The 13,343-nt window shown below is 56.2% G+C and overlaps 1 protein-coding gene across 1 annotated transcript in view; it reads right to left on the reverse strand.

Moving 5' to 3' along the window:
• The window catches only part of POC1A (POC1 centriolar protein A), a 75,795-nt gene that overhangs the window by 44,249 nt on the left and 18,203 nt on the right, over positions 1-13,343 (reverse strand). The window contains exons 8-9 of the mRNA XM_029243032.1: positions 5,364-5,432; positions 2,759-2,857 (exon numbers count right to left, since the gene is read on the reverse strand). Of these exons, the coding sequence (XP_029098865.1) occupies positions 2,759-2,857; positions 5,364-5,432 (168 nt within the window). The remainder of the gene's footprint in view (positions 1-2,758; positions 2,858-5,363; positions 5,433-13,343) is intronic.

Raw genomic sequence — 13,343 nt, forward strand, 5'->3', positions numbered from 1 at the left:
ACAGCCATGCCCGCACTCCCACCCTCCTCCTGCTGCTGCAGCAGCCCCCTTTCTGGGCTCACTCCGAGGCAAGAGTTACTGCAGTGATTCCCAACTGGGAGCAATGCTGCTCCCCAGGAGACATCTGGCAATGTCTGAAGACATTTGTGACTGTCACAACTGGGGGCAGGGGATGCTACCGGCAGCTAGTGGGATGTTCCTAAACATCCTACAATGAACAGGATTTCTTTGGGCCAAGATTCATCTGGCCCAAAGAATCGATGTGCCGAGGCTGAGAACCCCTGGGTTGCTGGAAGGATGGTAATGTGGACAGAGCTAGACGGGTGGGGGCTCCCTGAACTTACAGCTCCTGGGCTCCCTGAGGAGCTGAGACACCCCGGCCGGCCACAGAATCGGTCACCAGTACTATCTCGGCACCAGGGAAGCCCTGGTGCAGGACGGGCGAGACCATACTCGTCAGCTTGCCTTCCCAACTCAGGGGAAGACCTAGCCACTGAGCCGTGCTATGCTGACTAGCTTGTCTCAGTTTGGGAAGACGAAAAAATTCTGTGTACGATGGTGATGATTGTTGCCCAACAGTGTGAATGTACTTAATGCCACTCAATTGTATGCTTAAAAATAGGCAAAATGGTGAATTTTATGTTACATACATAAAACAAAACAAAACAAAACAGCCTCCCCAATTCTCCTCTTGACCTGGGAGTCCTGAGATCAGAGCAGCCCCTGAAAGGGTACACTGGTGGTATGCGTGTGTGGACATAGTGCGTCTGGAGGAGGACCTATAGGTCACGTCAGAGTCTCAAAGGGGCCTGAGACAAATGAGGAAAAAGCCCCAAACGAAGAATGATTTCAGCATTAACAAGTCAAGTCACTTCATAGGTTAGCAGAGGTCACCTACATCACACATGGGGTCCTCAGAGCCTGTGAGTGTATTCGGGTCCCATCGTGGAAACGGAGGCTTGCAAAGAGTGGAGGCTTGCAAAGAGTGGGTGCTTTACCTGGGACCACACCCCTTCCCCAATTTGAGCCCCACGTGGTGATGCCCTCTGGGCAGAGGGCCTGAGGGGAATACGGGAACAAATGGTTTTCCTGAGCCTGGCTGATGGTTCGAGCACCCAGGCCCTACCCTGCCCTGTCCTGCTGGCTTTCCCCACCCCACATCCTTCATCCTAGATGATCAGGCCCCACAGCTATGGGAAGCAAGGGTGCCCCACACCCCGTCTCTGAGCTAGGGCTGAAGGGACAAGAGGCAGCTGGTCCAAGTTACTTTCTCAGTAGTTACAAGAAAAGGAGCATGGGATTCTCCCCTTGCTGGTGATTACTAACCATTCCCAAGAGACAGGTGGCAGGGCCCTCCCCCAGGGTGGGAAAGAGCTTCCAGGCAGCCCTCTGCCACCTGCAGTTTCTAGCTTACTCAGCCCTGCTCAGAGGGACCAGCATGGTGGGTCCCCAGGTCCAGGCACCAGGCAGGCAACTAAGCCCCAGGTGTCTCCTCTGTGAATGAGCGCAGTAACTTTACCCACTCATCCTAATGAGGTAAGGAACATACAGGGCAGTACACGTAAAGGCCTCGGCAGGGCCTGGCTCGCCGTAAATACCCAAGAGACGGGAAGCTGTCGGGGAGTGGGCATGGACCCCAGAGGATCCCAACTCCACAGTTTGGAAGATGCCTTTCCAGGTGGAAGATGAAATGGCAGCAAGCACACCACCGTGCAACCCAGCCATCCCCTCCCCGCGCCCCCCAACAAACCCAAACGCTGAGAACCGGCCACTCCTTAGCAAATGCGGAGGGAGAACAAAACCTCTGGGCCAAGGGCAACCCTTGGAAGAAAAGCTTTAAATCCCAACCTGGCCTGTTCCTAGAGGGAGCCCCAACACACAGGATGGGGTGTGGGCGGGGCAGGGCCCTCTGCTGGAGCCAAAGAAAGCCCCGGGATGGACTCAGAGGCTTCCTGGTTCTATTCTGGGCCAACCTTGACTTGCTGGGGACCTTGGGCAAGCCGCTTCCTGTTGTTCAGGCCAGTTTCCGCGTGTGGGAGAGGCCACACTGCCTCTAAGGTCCAGGAGGGAGAGATTTAAGCAGCCTGAGGCCACTGGAGCTTACAACCCTCACAGTTCCACCTCCTTGGCTTCACCGTTTATTTTAGCCAAAGCTGAATGTGACCTTATTCAGTGAGACGGTATCAGTTATCTTTTTTCCCCCAGATATTTGTCCAAAAAATATTAACTATTTTAATTCAGGAACACTGAATGCCCTTTTACCAACAAAGGTACTAAAAATGGTTTGTGGCTGAGGAACTTCCTTTCCGTGGTTAAAATAAAAAAAAAAAAAAAAAAGGAAGTAAAAACAACAGGAATGAGGCCCTTCCCATTTGTCCCAGCTGTGGCTTCAGGCCCCACACCCTCTAGGAATCCGACATCAAGCTCAAGGATCAGCAAAGGATGGGTCCTTCCTTTCCTCAGGCCTCAAATAACCAACGGCTTACAGCATGGAAATAGTCCCCCACCAGACGGTACAGGGCCTAGGCACCCAGCAGTGTGCGCTAACAGCCTCTTCATGTCTTATGTGTTCATTCCAGATTTGAAACAAAGCACCACAAGCACTTAAGTTTTTGGTAAAGGATGAGATCTTACCAGGGTCTGTTCCCTGGGACCGGCCTAAACCTGCAGCACCCCTACCACCCCCGAGCCCAGTGCTATTCACCATGACCCAGCCCACCAGTCACAGGGCTCAGGATATGCCTGTCAAGCCACTTACCAGAGTCCTGGAGGAGCTGGCCAGCGTGGCCGGGGGCCTCTGCACTCTTAGGACTTCTCCGTAATTGACAACATCAAAGTTACTCTTCCAAACCATTACCTGCCGAGACCAATGAGCACACAGAATCAGGGGGAGAAAAATCCCTTACCAGTCCTTCTCCATGGAGAAAATGGGCCCAGAGGCCACCCCCAAAGTTCTGGGCCAGTGGTGGGATTGTGATCCCCACCTGGCACCCCACTCCCTCTGGGACCTGCCCCATCTCTGAACAGGCCCCGAGAGGATCGGGTGCTCCACCAGGATGGAGAGTCACTATCACCACTGGGCCTCTGCACTGGCTGCTCCCTGGGCCTGGCTCTGTGTAGCTGGCACCTCAGGCTGAAGTGTCTGCTCTAATACCACCTTCTCAGAGAGGCCTTCCCTGGCCCTCCTGCTAGTTGTTTTCATAGCCCTCTATTTCTTTCCTTCAAGGCATCAGAGTCGGTATTTAGTTAATCTTTGTCCCTTTTCCTTGTCTACCATCTGTCTCCCCACTAAAATACAAGTTCCTTAGGGTGGGGGCCTGGCTGGCTTCACTGTGAGAAGTGGTTCAGGTACAGACTCCAGGCCAGATAACTAGGGTTAAGATCCTGGCTCCACCCCTTACTATGTGGCTCTAGGCAAGGGACTCAACCTCTCTGTGCCTCAGTTTCCTCATCTGTGAAAAGGGAATGGTCATAGTTCCCACCTCACAGGGCTGCAATGAAACTCACAGGAGACAGTCTGGCACAGACACTGGCCCCCAGGGAGAAGTCGGTAACATGTCCATTATTCTACATCCCACTGGGAGGATCTTCATGCCCTGAGGCTCCTCCAACAAAAGCTGGGCAAGAGCGCTCCCTGCTGGAGGGTGCGGGCCACCAGTGGCTGCACTCCTCTAGGGCCACTTCCAGGATGGCAGGAATTGTGAATCGTGGCCAGTAGTCAACTGAGGCCACAGAAAAACCAACGAATCCACATAGGATGGAAATTCAACGTGCCCTGGATGCATGCCCCATCGGGATGCAGCCACGAGCCTGGTTCTTTGGGAGGCTGCTCGCCACTCCCAGAGCAGCACCACTGTTCATTGCTCCCCAGCTGATGAGCATCTAGGGTCTCTCATCTGTCCCCTTTACAAAAAGAACATCGGCACACACCCCCTTGTTTATAGGGTCCTGTGTACTGCACAGGTCTAACTGCTGAATGGTCCTGAGCCGGGGAATGGCTATCAGGAATGTGAAGAGAGAATGTCAAATGTCATTCCCAAAAGGCTCTCAGAGCAGACAATCAGAAGGCAGCCAGGGAGCTGACAGCAGCGGCTGCCCAAGCAGGGGCCAGGGTGGGGGAAGCCCTGCTTCCTACCAGGTTGCCTCTTGTGTTATGTGAATTTCTTTTGCCAGGACTTTATTTATGGTGTGAATTTACTGTACTAGTTTCCCTAGCCTTCTGAGCAAGGAGCCAGGCCTCCATGCCCAGGGAAGGCTCAGGGGTTCCCTCTGCCCTCCTCCTGCCTTGTGTGGTCAGCACAGGAACCGGTGCTGGTATGGGAAGATGCCTGCCATCTCTTAGCCATGCTGTGCCTCCAACCGCCCTCTGCTTTACTGGCAGAGACTCAACCAGAATCGGTCCATCAGGCCGGGGCTGGCGCTCACTGGGAGGCCAGCAGCACTTTCCTGGGCAGAGCTGTCAGAGCTGTGAGGCCCGGGAGCAGTGGGATGAACATTCTAGGTGACACACCAGGTCACCGGTGGCTCGGAACAGCCACCCCTTCCTCCCTGCCTCAGGGAAGTGTGGTTTTCTGGACAAGTAGCACTGCACCAGAACCTGGAGAAAGATTTCCAACGGGTGGACACTTCAACGGCCCTGGAGCCTCCCAGGTGCCAGACTCTGGGCCAGACCCCAGGGACAGGGTGCCCCGCAGGAGGCAGGTAACCAGGGCTGAGCAGTCTGGGCAGGAGGCACCAGGGTGGCTGACAGGGTGACAAGGCAGGACAGGACCTCCTCACACATGTCCTCGCTCCGCAGCCTGGAGCTGGAAAATGCTGCCCCCTCAGACAGCACAGGAGCAAAGGACGGCAGACGACAGAGTGCAGGCTCTAGCGCAGGCTCCAGCTCTGCTGCAGCCGAGACTCGGTTTCCTCACCCACAGAACAGCTGAAGAGAAGGCTTGCCCCACGTGGCTGCCCTGAGGACTGAATGAGGGGTGACGCTCTTGCCATGTTGCCCTCATTACCAGGCCCACAGTAAGCATCCAAGAGTTATCTAATTATTCACCTATAATCAGGAGAAAGAAGTTCCTAAGAAAACGTTTTAACTTTCTCACGGCAACAGTAACCCAGACTTCCTACCCACTCTGGTTTGAGCTGTGAGGGTTTTGAGATGCTGCCACGCATTGGCATCTGCAGCACTCCTGATCTGGGGAGGCCAGGGCCCAGCTCTGGGGGCCCCACCCCAAGATCCAGGCCTCAAGATTGCTGAAAGCCACCAAGGAAGCTGGTGAAACCCAGCCTGTCCATCCCCAAGACACCTCGGCCCCCTGTTCTGTTCTGCTCAGTATCAGCTGAGGCCCCTCAAATCATTCTTTACTTACTTGTTCATCAGAACCTCCAGAAGCAAAATACTCCCCCGTTCTTGAAAAGGCAACAGTGGTGGCTGGACCCTAGGAGAACAAGCCAAAAAGAGCAAACACCAAAGGTCACTCTAGATTCTCAATGCACAGGAAGAAACCAGAAGCTCGTGAGTGAGAGTGGCAGCAGGACTCAGGGCTGAGCACCTCATCCAGCCCATGCCCTCCCCAACCTTTGGCGGAGGAACTGGCAGGTGCCCAAGCATGAGCACTACTGCTGAGACTCTGGTCCCAAGCACCACTGACAAAAGCCAGGCCATGAGGTCGAGGGTTGGGCCGAAAGGAATGAGCAGGAAAGGCCACGCTGACAGCCCTACCAGACTGACATCACTGTCCTCACTTCCCAAGGAGAAGCCTGACGTCAGAGAGGTGCACTGACCTATCCCAGGCCCAGCACTGGGGCCAGAACTCGGTCCCCCTGACCCAGACCATGCCCCCCACCTCCAACACCACACTGCAGCTGACCAGAGAAGCACAGAGCCCCGTGGAGGAGCCAATGAGCAGAGGCAGGGCACTTGGGGAGCTCAGGCGAACCAAAAGGCCAGAACCAGGGCAAGGAGGAGGATGGGGTGGGGTTACTGAAGGTGCCTCGGCAGGGGAGCAAAGTGACGTGTCCCTCTAATGGGCACATCACTTCCTTCATGTTGGGGCCTTGGAAGGAGACATGCCACTCTGGCTTCTCACGCGCTGAAGGTCCACTGAACTGTCCGAAGGGTGATGTCAGGCCTGCACCTGGCCGCACCAGTGCGCACATTCAGGCTTGGGGCAGGGGGCATGATCTCCTGGTAAAGGGCGGGGGCTCTTCCCCACACGCCTGAAACCCATTGCAGAAAGATGCACAGAGCAAGAGTCTGCTCGGCACACCACCACATTAAAAGTTTGGCCAAAAGGAACCATTGCTTCCTTTTGGCCAAACTGTTAATGCAGCAACACCTGGCATTCCCCAAGCAAAGCCAGATATAAGAGGTTCTCGCCTAGATGATGACAGCGCGGGCTCCATCAAAGGCCACCTCAGTTCCTCCAGAGCAGGACAGGGAGCAACAGGAGCTCCAACAGCGAATATGAGGGGCCTCCAGCAGCAGGGCTGACACAGCGGTGGACCCGTGGACAACAGGAATACTGGGAAGCACTTCCACTCGGCGGCAGAAAAGACTAGACAGGTTGTGGGCTGGAAAGGGACCCGACAACACGGAGCAAGGCCAGCTTCTGCCTGCCCAGAAGAGACAGGCAGGCTAGACAGAGCCGCCCCCTGGGCCCAGGCACACTAGGCAGGAGGCAGCACGTCTGCCCATGCTTCTGGAATCTACCCACGGCTCCTCCTCTCCGAGCTGCCCATAGTGGGGGTGATGAAGAAGTACAAGGGGCCCGAAGGGGCTGCGCTCACGGCAGCCCGGGGGTCCTCTGCAGCCATCCATCAGGACAAAGGAGATCCATTCTCACTGATGGGGAACAATGTCCACTTGCATAGGTGAGTGTGCGATACCAGGAGCGCAGCATCACGGGCTGCAGGCGCAGGGCCTGGGGGTAGGATGGGAGCAGGTCGTCTGTCACGCAGATACCCTCCCAGGCGGACAGTCACCACACACTGACAGGACTTAAGTGGGGGGAGGCAATTTCAGGTGACTTACTTGAGTCTTAGAAATCTCTGTAATTTCCCATACTTTGAATTTTTTAACGAGTATAGAGCACCGTTACATTAATACAAAAACAAAACAAAACTGTTCTCATTTTGAGGAAAAACAAAGAGGGAAGACAGAAAAGGGAAGGAACACAGTACGTGGAGTGTCAAAAAAGCCAGGCTCTCTGGCTGCCCAGAGCTCATTGAGGAATGGCATGTTTCCAAGAAGTCACAGCAACTAAGGAACCAAACAAATATTCGTGGGTCAGTCTCCTTTCCTGTTGACACTCAACACCAGATGCCAAGCTGGGGACAAGATGTTAGAGGCCAAGCAGCAGCAGGACCACTGAAGAATGTGGCCGGCAGCCCAGTTTGGCAGGGGGATCAGGACCAGAAAGCAGGTGCTAGGAGCCCTCCAGGCAAGAAGAACTAGAGCCTTCCCCAGAGTCCAAGTCCCAGGAAACTCCAGGGAGGGCGCAAGCGACAAGGGTGCTCAGAGGAGCTCTTGAGCGTTGAGGCCTACAGTCCTCCCCAACAGTGCCCGTTTACCAAGAGGACTGCATGGCTCCTGCACCAGGTACCTCGGTGTTCCTGGAAAGAGTGGTTTCCATGAAGGCTCCTACCCATCCACCCTGGGGCCCACAGAAGCAGTCCAGGGCACTCAAAGCACAGCCCAGAGAATGGCTGGCCCTGGGCTCTGCTGTGGGCCAAAGTCATCATGGACTGCAATGCAGACTCGGCTCTTCACTGCTGACAATCTTCAACCCAACCCTTGGTGGGCCTTCGGTGCCCCAGACCACCCAGACCCCCAGAGACCTCACCAGGCCCTCTCCTCTGCCCTTCCCATCAGCACCCTGGCCACACTGAACTGCTCGCCGCTCCGCAAAACTGTGAGCTCAAGAAGGCCCCTTTCCGTGTTCTTTCTGCAGCCTCCTACATTGAGCTCTGAATTTGGTTATTTTTGATCTTTCTTGGTTTTAAATAAATTCATTTAAGGCTACAAATTTGCCTCTGACTGCCATCTTAGAGCTTGGATCCCCAAAGTTTCCCATATGCAGTATTTTCACTGTCCTTCATCTCCAAATGTTCCATTTCCACTGGGATTTTCTCTTTAGCCCAGCAGTTATTTAGAAGTGAGTTCTAGTTTCCAAACCCTGCGGGCTGGGGGAGTCTCTTTTATCACCGGCAGGGATCAGTTGTGATCAGGAGTGTTCTCTGAGACTGTCCCGCCTTCACAGTGGCTGATTCCTTTCAGTCAATTAGTCACTCTTGATGCATTCGTTCACCGGCTAGGGCCAGGCATGTGGCCAAGCTGTTTCTTCCCACAGGCAAGGCCCGGGGCCTCTGCAGCGCCTCCCGAGCGGGACTCCGAGCAGCAGCTCTCAGCTGGGCCCTCGGCAGCGTGGGTCTGACCTGCCCCTGATCGCCAGAGGTGCCCACCTGCCTGAGGCCCTGGTCCCCATCTGGCTCCAGGCCAGGTCCACTGGCAGGGACGCTGCCTAGCCTCAACCAGATCCTTCCCCCCTCCCTCTCTGGATCTGGCCAGTTGGAGCCTTTTGTGAGATGATCATGGTGAGCACGGTCCCCCACCTCTCTCTCCCCCGACCCCGCTGCACGTGGCCCTCGAGCTCAGCTGAACTCACACCCAGTCATTTCACCACACACCGCCTCTGCCTTGCCAACCTCCAGACCCAAGGGACCCATACTGGCTGGTTCCTTCACTCTCAAACAGCAAGGCGTCAATGGAGGGGGGAAAAAAAGGCAAAACAAAGGATGCCATGGTGTTTAGATCCCACAGCTCCTGACGACTCTCACTCCACAGCCCCTGCAGTTTGTCCAGACCTCTCCGCTGGCCTCACCCCCTCCGGCCTGACTCCCTGAGTCCCTGCACACCTGAACTTTGACCGCTGTGGCCACAACAGCTACAGGGGCAAAGGCTCAGCCAGGTACCCCCACCCCCACCATGCAAGGGTTTTGATATGTTTTTCACTGGCTGCCAGTGAACAAAAAGCAACGTCACACCACCTGCCCCACGTCAGAGGTAAAAGAAGAGCGGCCATCAAACAGATACACGGAGACCAAGGAGGCCTCTGGCATGGGTGCTCTGGACTCTGATGCCCGTGCTCAGGCAAAGACACCGCAACCCAGTCCACCAGGACGATTCTTCCACAAATCCCCGCGAGGGAGGCTTGGCACTCACTCGCTAGACCTGTTGTGGGCTGGTGCTTATGTCCCTTTGTGGGGCCCCGCAGAGAAGGAGCGGCCACCTAGGCTGCTCCTGACCTTGGCCAAGGACACCTGTTCCCAGCCCTGAACTCTGGGCTGCCGGCAGGGGACAGGGGGTCAGGCTGAGCTCTTGGTTACTTCAGTTGGAGTAAGTGAGCTCCTCTCCCTCTTAATGTCCCCTCACTTCTCCCGGGAGCTGCCCAACCATCCAAGGCAGACCATCCAAGCCTCTCAAGCAGCAAAGCGAGTCTCCAAAATGAACAACTACACAAGGGCCACAGGGCGCAGAGAAATGAGGTGGGAGGGGCCCATTCTGAGAGCTTCCTTCCTCCTGGGGCAGCCAGGGGCGGGCCATGTGCCCAGGCCACTCTGTCCCCCTGCTGTCTCTCCTCCTAGAGGGCGAGTCCCCCTTGTTGCCACTTCCCCAGCCCCAGCCCCAGCCCCCGGCGTGGCACAAGCTGCCAGTAGCATCGGCCGACCCCGTGCTCTGAGCCTGAGATTCCTCGACAACCGAGCACAGCCTCTCACACAGCTGCCCCGGGTTTGGGGCTCTGGGCCCTGGGTGATGGGTGCTCGCTCCACTGCGGGCCAGCTGAGGTTCGGGGAACCACGTGCCCACTGGTCCCTGTGCGGTTCAGTCACTCCACAGAGACACGAACGCCAACTGCACAGCCGCAAACACCAGATTTAACGCCCCACCCACGCCCCGCCTACCCTCCTCTCCCAAATAGCTCTGGGGACTAAAACCAAGTGAGCATGTCTCGAGATTATGTTTCGGAAAATACAGAAAAATAAATCTGTATTTCTAGCACAATGCCCCCACATTTGCCACACAAAACTATGGGGGCCTTGCTCGGGGCGCAAGGCTTCGAAAGACAGCAGCCGTTGGTGGGAAAGCCCTCCCCTCTCCTGGTCTTCCCTGCGTCAAAGTGTGGGGTGAGCGGGGTGAGGAAGCTCCCGTGCAGCTGACGCCCTAAGTCTGTACAGGATCCAGCAAGAAGCAGGGTCTCCCTTTCCTCCTGCTTAACTGTCCCGGTCATGGCAGATCCCCACAGCAAGACTTCCCAGAGCCTCAGAGAGGGCGCTGGCACCCCTACCCAGCCCAGTGTCATCAGATACCCGGCCTGTCCTCCAGGAGTCAGGCCCTGGAAAAGACCCGATGGGCGGGACTAATAAAGGGCAACGAAAGCAGACCTGTAGACCAAGGCAGCAGCAGGCCGAACCCACTCAGGACAGCTGGTGGGGACAAGCTGTCGGGGAATCACTACAGCCCACCCACTGTGGGACGGATTTTAGGAGTTGTGTGACAAAAGAGAAGCCAGAGCAAGAGGATGTTCTGGGGCAGATGAGAACAACCCTCAATAAAATAAGAAGCCAGAGAAACCCTTCAGAGACTCTGTGGGTGAGTGGGAGGAGGGGAAATGGGTGAGCCCCATCCCAGAGGGGGAGGGGCCGAAGGCTATGGCCCTGTGCCCATCAGTGGGCGTTAAGTCATCAGAGCCCCCTAATATGTACTCAGTTTCCTAACAAACATTACCCATCCATGGTGCCAGGACCATGCCCATAACAGAAACTTTAAACAGCCTTTTAAAGAGCTCTCATCTAGAACAGCATGGGGTCATTTTCCAAGAGCTGCGCAGGACAGGGACCGGCATCTGTGAGGACATGTCTTCTCCCATTATGACAGATATGGGCATCGTTCTTACAGAGGAGGAAAGGGTTGGCAAAGTCAAGGTCTTGCCCACTGTCACAGGCTAAGAGGTGGAGCCAGAATGGTTTGACCCCAACGTCCAAACCCTTTCCTCCCATTTGTGGTCCCCCAAGGCTCAGGCTTTTCTGGCTGAACAAGATGGGAGAGTGTCCACCATTTTTCTAAACCAGAAACAGGTGGGTACAAGCTGTTCATCCCTGGAAATGTTGGGGTGTTTCCTTAGAAAGCTGGGCATCAGACAAGGCTGCGAACCCTCCCCAACCGAACGTATCCAGCAGGTGGTCTCAGTCAAAGCAGCTGGCAAAGGTGACCGGTGCAGGCTCTTTTCCAGCCCAGTCACTGAGAGAGAAATCACCCCGGTGTCCCCAGTGGCGGAGGAAGGAGGACAGTGCACCATATCCAGGCTGGCAATGCCTGCCTGCTCTGTCCACTCTCCATCCGGATGGGCAGATTTGTCTGGAAGCAGAGGGCGACCCAACCTCTCAGCCCCAACAGGCTCCTCAGCCTGTCCCACCCCCCTGCCTTGGCAAAGATGCCAGTGTCTGCTCGGCTTGAGTTTGGAAACCTGCCGCCCCTGCACAGCAGGGGTAGCAGGGTGGTGAGGGGCCAGGGCCCGTGTGGGGTTGGAGCCAGCAAAGGGCCTGCTCAACTCTCTGGCCTGTTCCCCAGATCACCTGGAGACATCCACCCTGTGGAAGCCTCTGAAGAGCCACATGAGCCCCAGCTGCAGCCAAGGAGCTGTTTCTGGGGTACAGCACACGTGGCGTCAAGCTCCCACGGGGCAGGAGCCTCACTCAGCCACCAGCCACACCCCCTGAATGGCCCTTTGTGGCTCAGAGTCCCAAAGCCAGGACTGCAGGGGAGAAGCACCAGAAACCTTCAGGCTCACAATAAACTTGTAACTGCCGTCCAGCCCCAGTCCCACAGGTAAGCCGGCCTCACATGGGCCGATGGAAGTGTGACCAATCACATGCACACCAGAGAACCACCAGACTGCCGGCATGGTCAGACTCCTGGGGGCACAAGCTGTCCTCAGTGCCAGCACATGGGCCCAGCCCACACTGGGTGATCCTGATCTCAGCTTTGCACTTGGCATGTGCCTGTCCTGGTGCCCCTATGCCTTTAGGAAACAATGAGAGACTTCTGGCCTCAACTCAGGCAAGAGAGCTTCTACCCAACAGCATGGCCTCCCCTGACCCTTCCTCACTTTTCCCCCAGTGGGGCTGGCTCAGGCCAGCCCTCTCACAGGACACGGAGACACTTCCCTGCCACACACAGAGCCCCCTCTCCTGCTCAAGGTCTGGCTCCCCGCAGCACCAGCTCCCTGTGGCAGGCCCCTCTCGGCTGGCCTCTGACCCCCGGCCTGCACTATCTCTTCTCATAAGCGTGGACCTGGAGGCCTGAAGGGGTGGCTGCTCCACGTGGCAGAACAACTCAATAGCCCTCCCTCTACGGCTCCCTCGGGGCTATGCCTGAGGGCGGTTACAAGGAGGTCCTCCAAGTCCAAACCAAAGCTTCCTGGGGATCCCTCTCCTGCTGGACCAGAACGCCATCACCTAGCAGCAAGGCTGGAACACAAGAAGCTATGAGGCCCACTGGCCTCCTACACAGACCAGTGATCTGAAAACAAGAGTGAGATCACAACTTCTAAAAGCCATACATATGAGGTCAGTGGGTGTGGTGGAAACTGCAGATGTGGGTACGCGTTCCAGGTCAACAACCCTGAGCTGCACGAGACCCCCTACAAGTCCAGATCATTCTCTGGACCTCGGTTCCCCCGCCAGGACTCAAAGGTGCTTTCAAATCTGTCTCCTCATCTGGGGGACAGAATCCCTGGGCATCTGGGACCACTTGGGAGCTGTGGGCGCCACAGGCTTCAGGAAGTGGCTGGTGACAGCTGTGCTTGGTGAGGCCCTCACCACCTCCTGGAACAGAATGTGGAAGCTCAAGTCACCAAGGAGTGCAGCTGTGCATCTTCCTGGAAGGACGGGACAGGGAGGGGACTTCACGAGCGGGAGAGCCTAAGAGGACCAGACACTGCACAGAGCATCTGGGCGGGGCTTCAGCCCACTCCTCAGCCCGTGGTGCAGGCCCTCTCCCTGTGGCTTGGCAGGGGCAATACATCCTCCAAAGGAGTCAATACATCCTCCAAAGGGGTGTCAAAGAACTTCTTCCTGGAGCTGAGCCACTCTGGCCCGACAGCATGTCACAAACCCTCATAGGTCAGGGACATTTTCGGAGCACACTGGCTCCCAGTGACAACACAGGCCCAACTTCCACAGATTTGTCCCCTCGGGGAGAGCAAAGCTGCTCCCGCTCCCAGCCCAGATGTCCGCCCACACTAGGTATCTGGTCCAGCTGGCGGACTGATTTTAACAACTGCCCGAAT

The sequence above is a fragment of the Monodon monoceros genome, unplaced genomic scaffold (genome assembly GCF_005190385.1).
Source record: "Monodon monoceros isolate NGI ecotype Baffin Bay Population unplaced genomic scaffold, NGI_Narwhal_1 Super_Scaffold_3, whole genome shotgun sequence".
NCBI lineage: Eukaryota > Metazoa > Chordata > Mammalia > Artiodactyla > Monodontidae > Monodon > Monodon monoceros.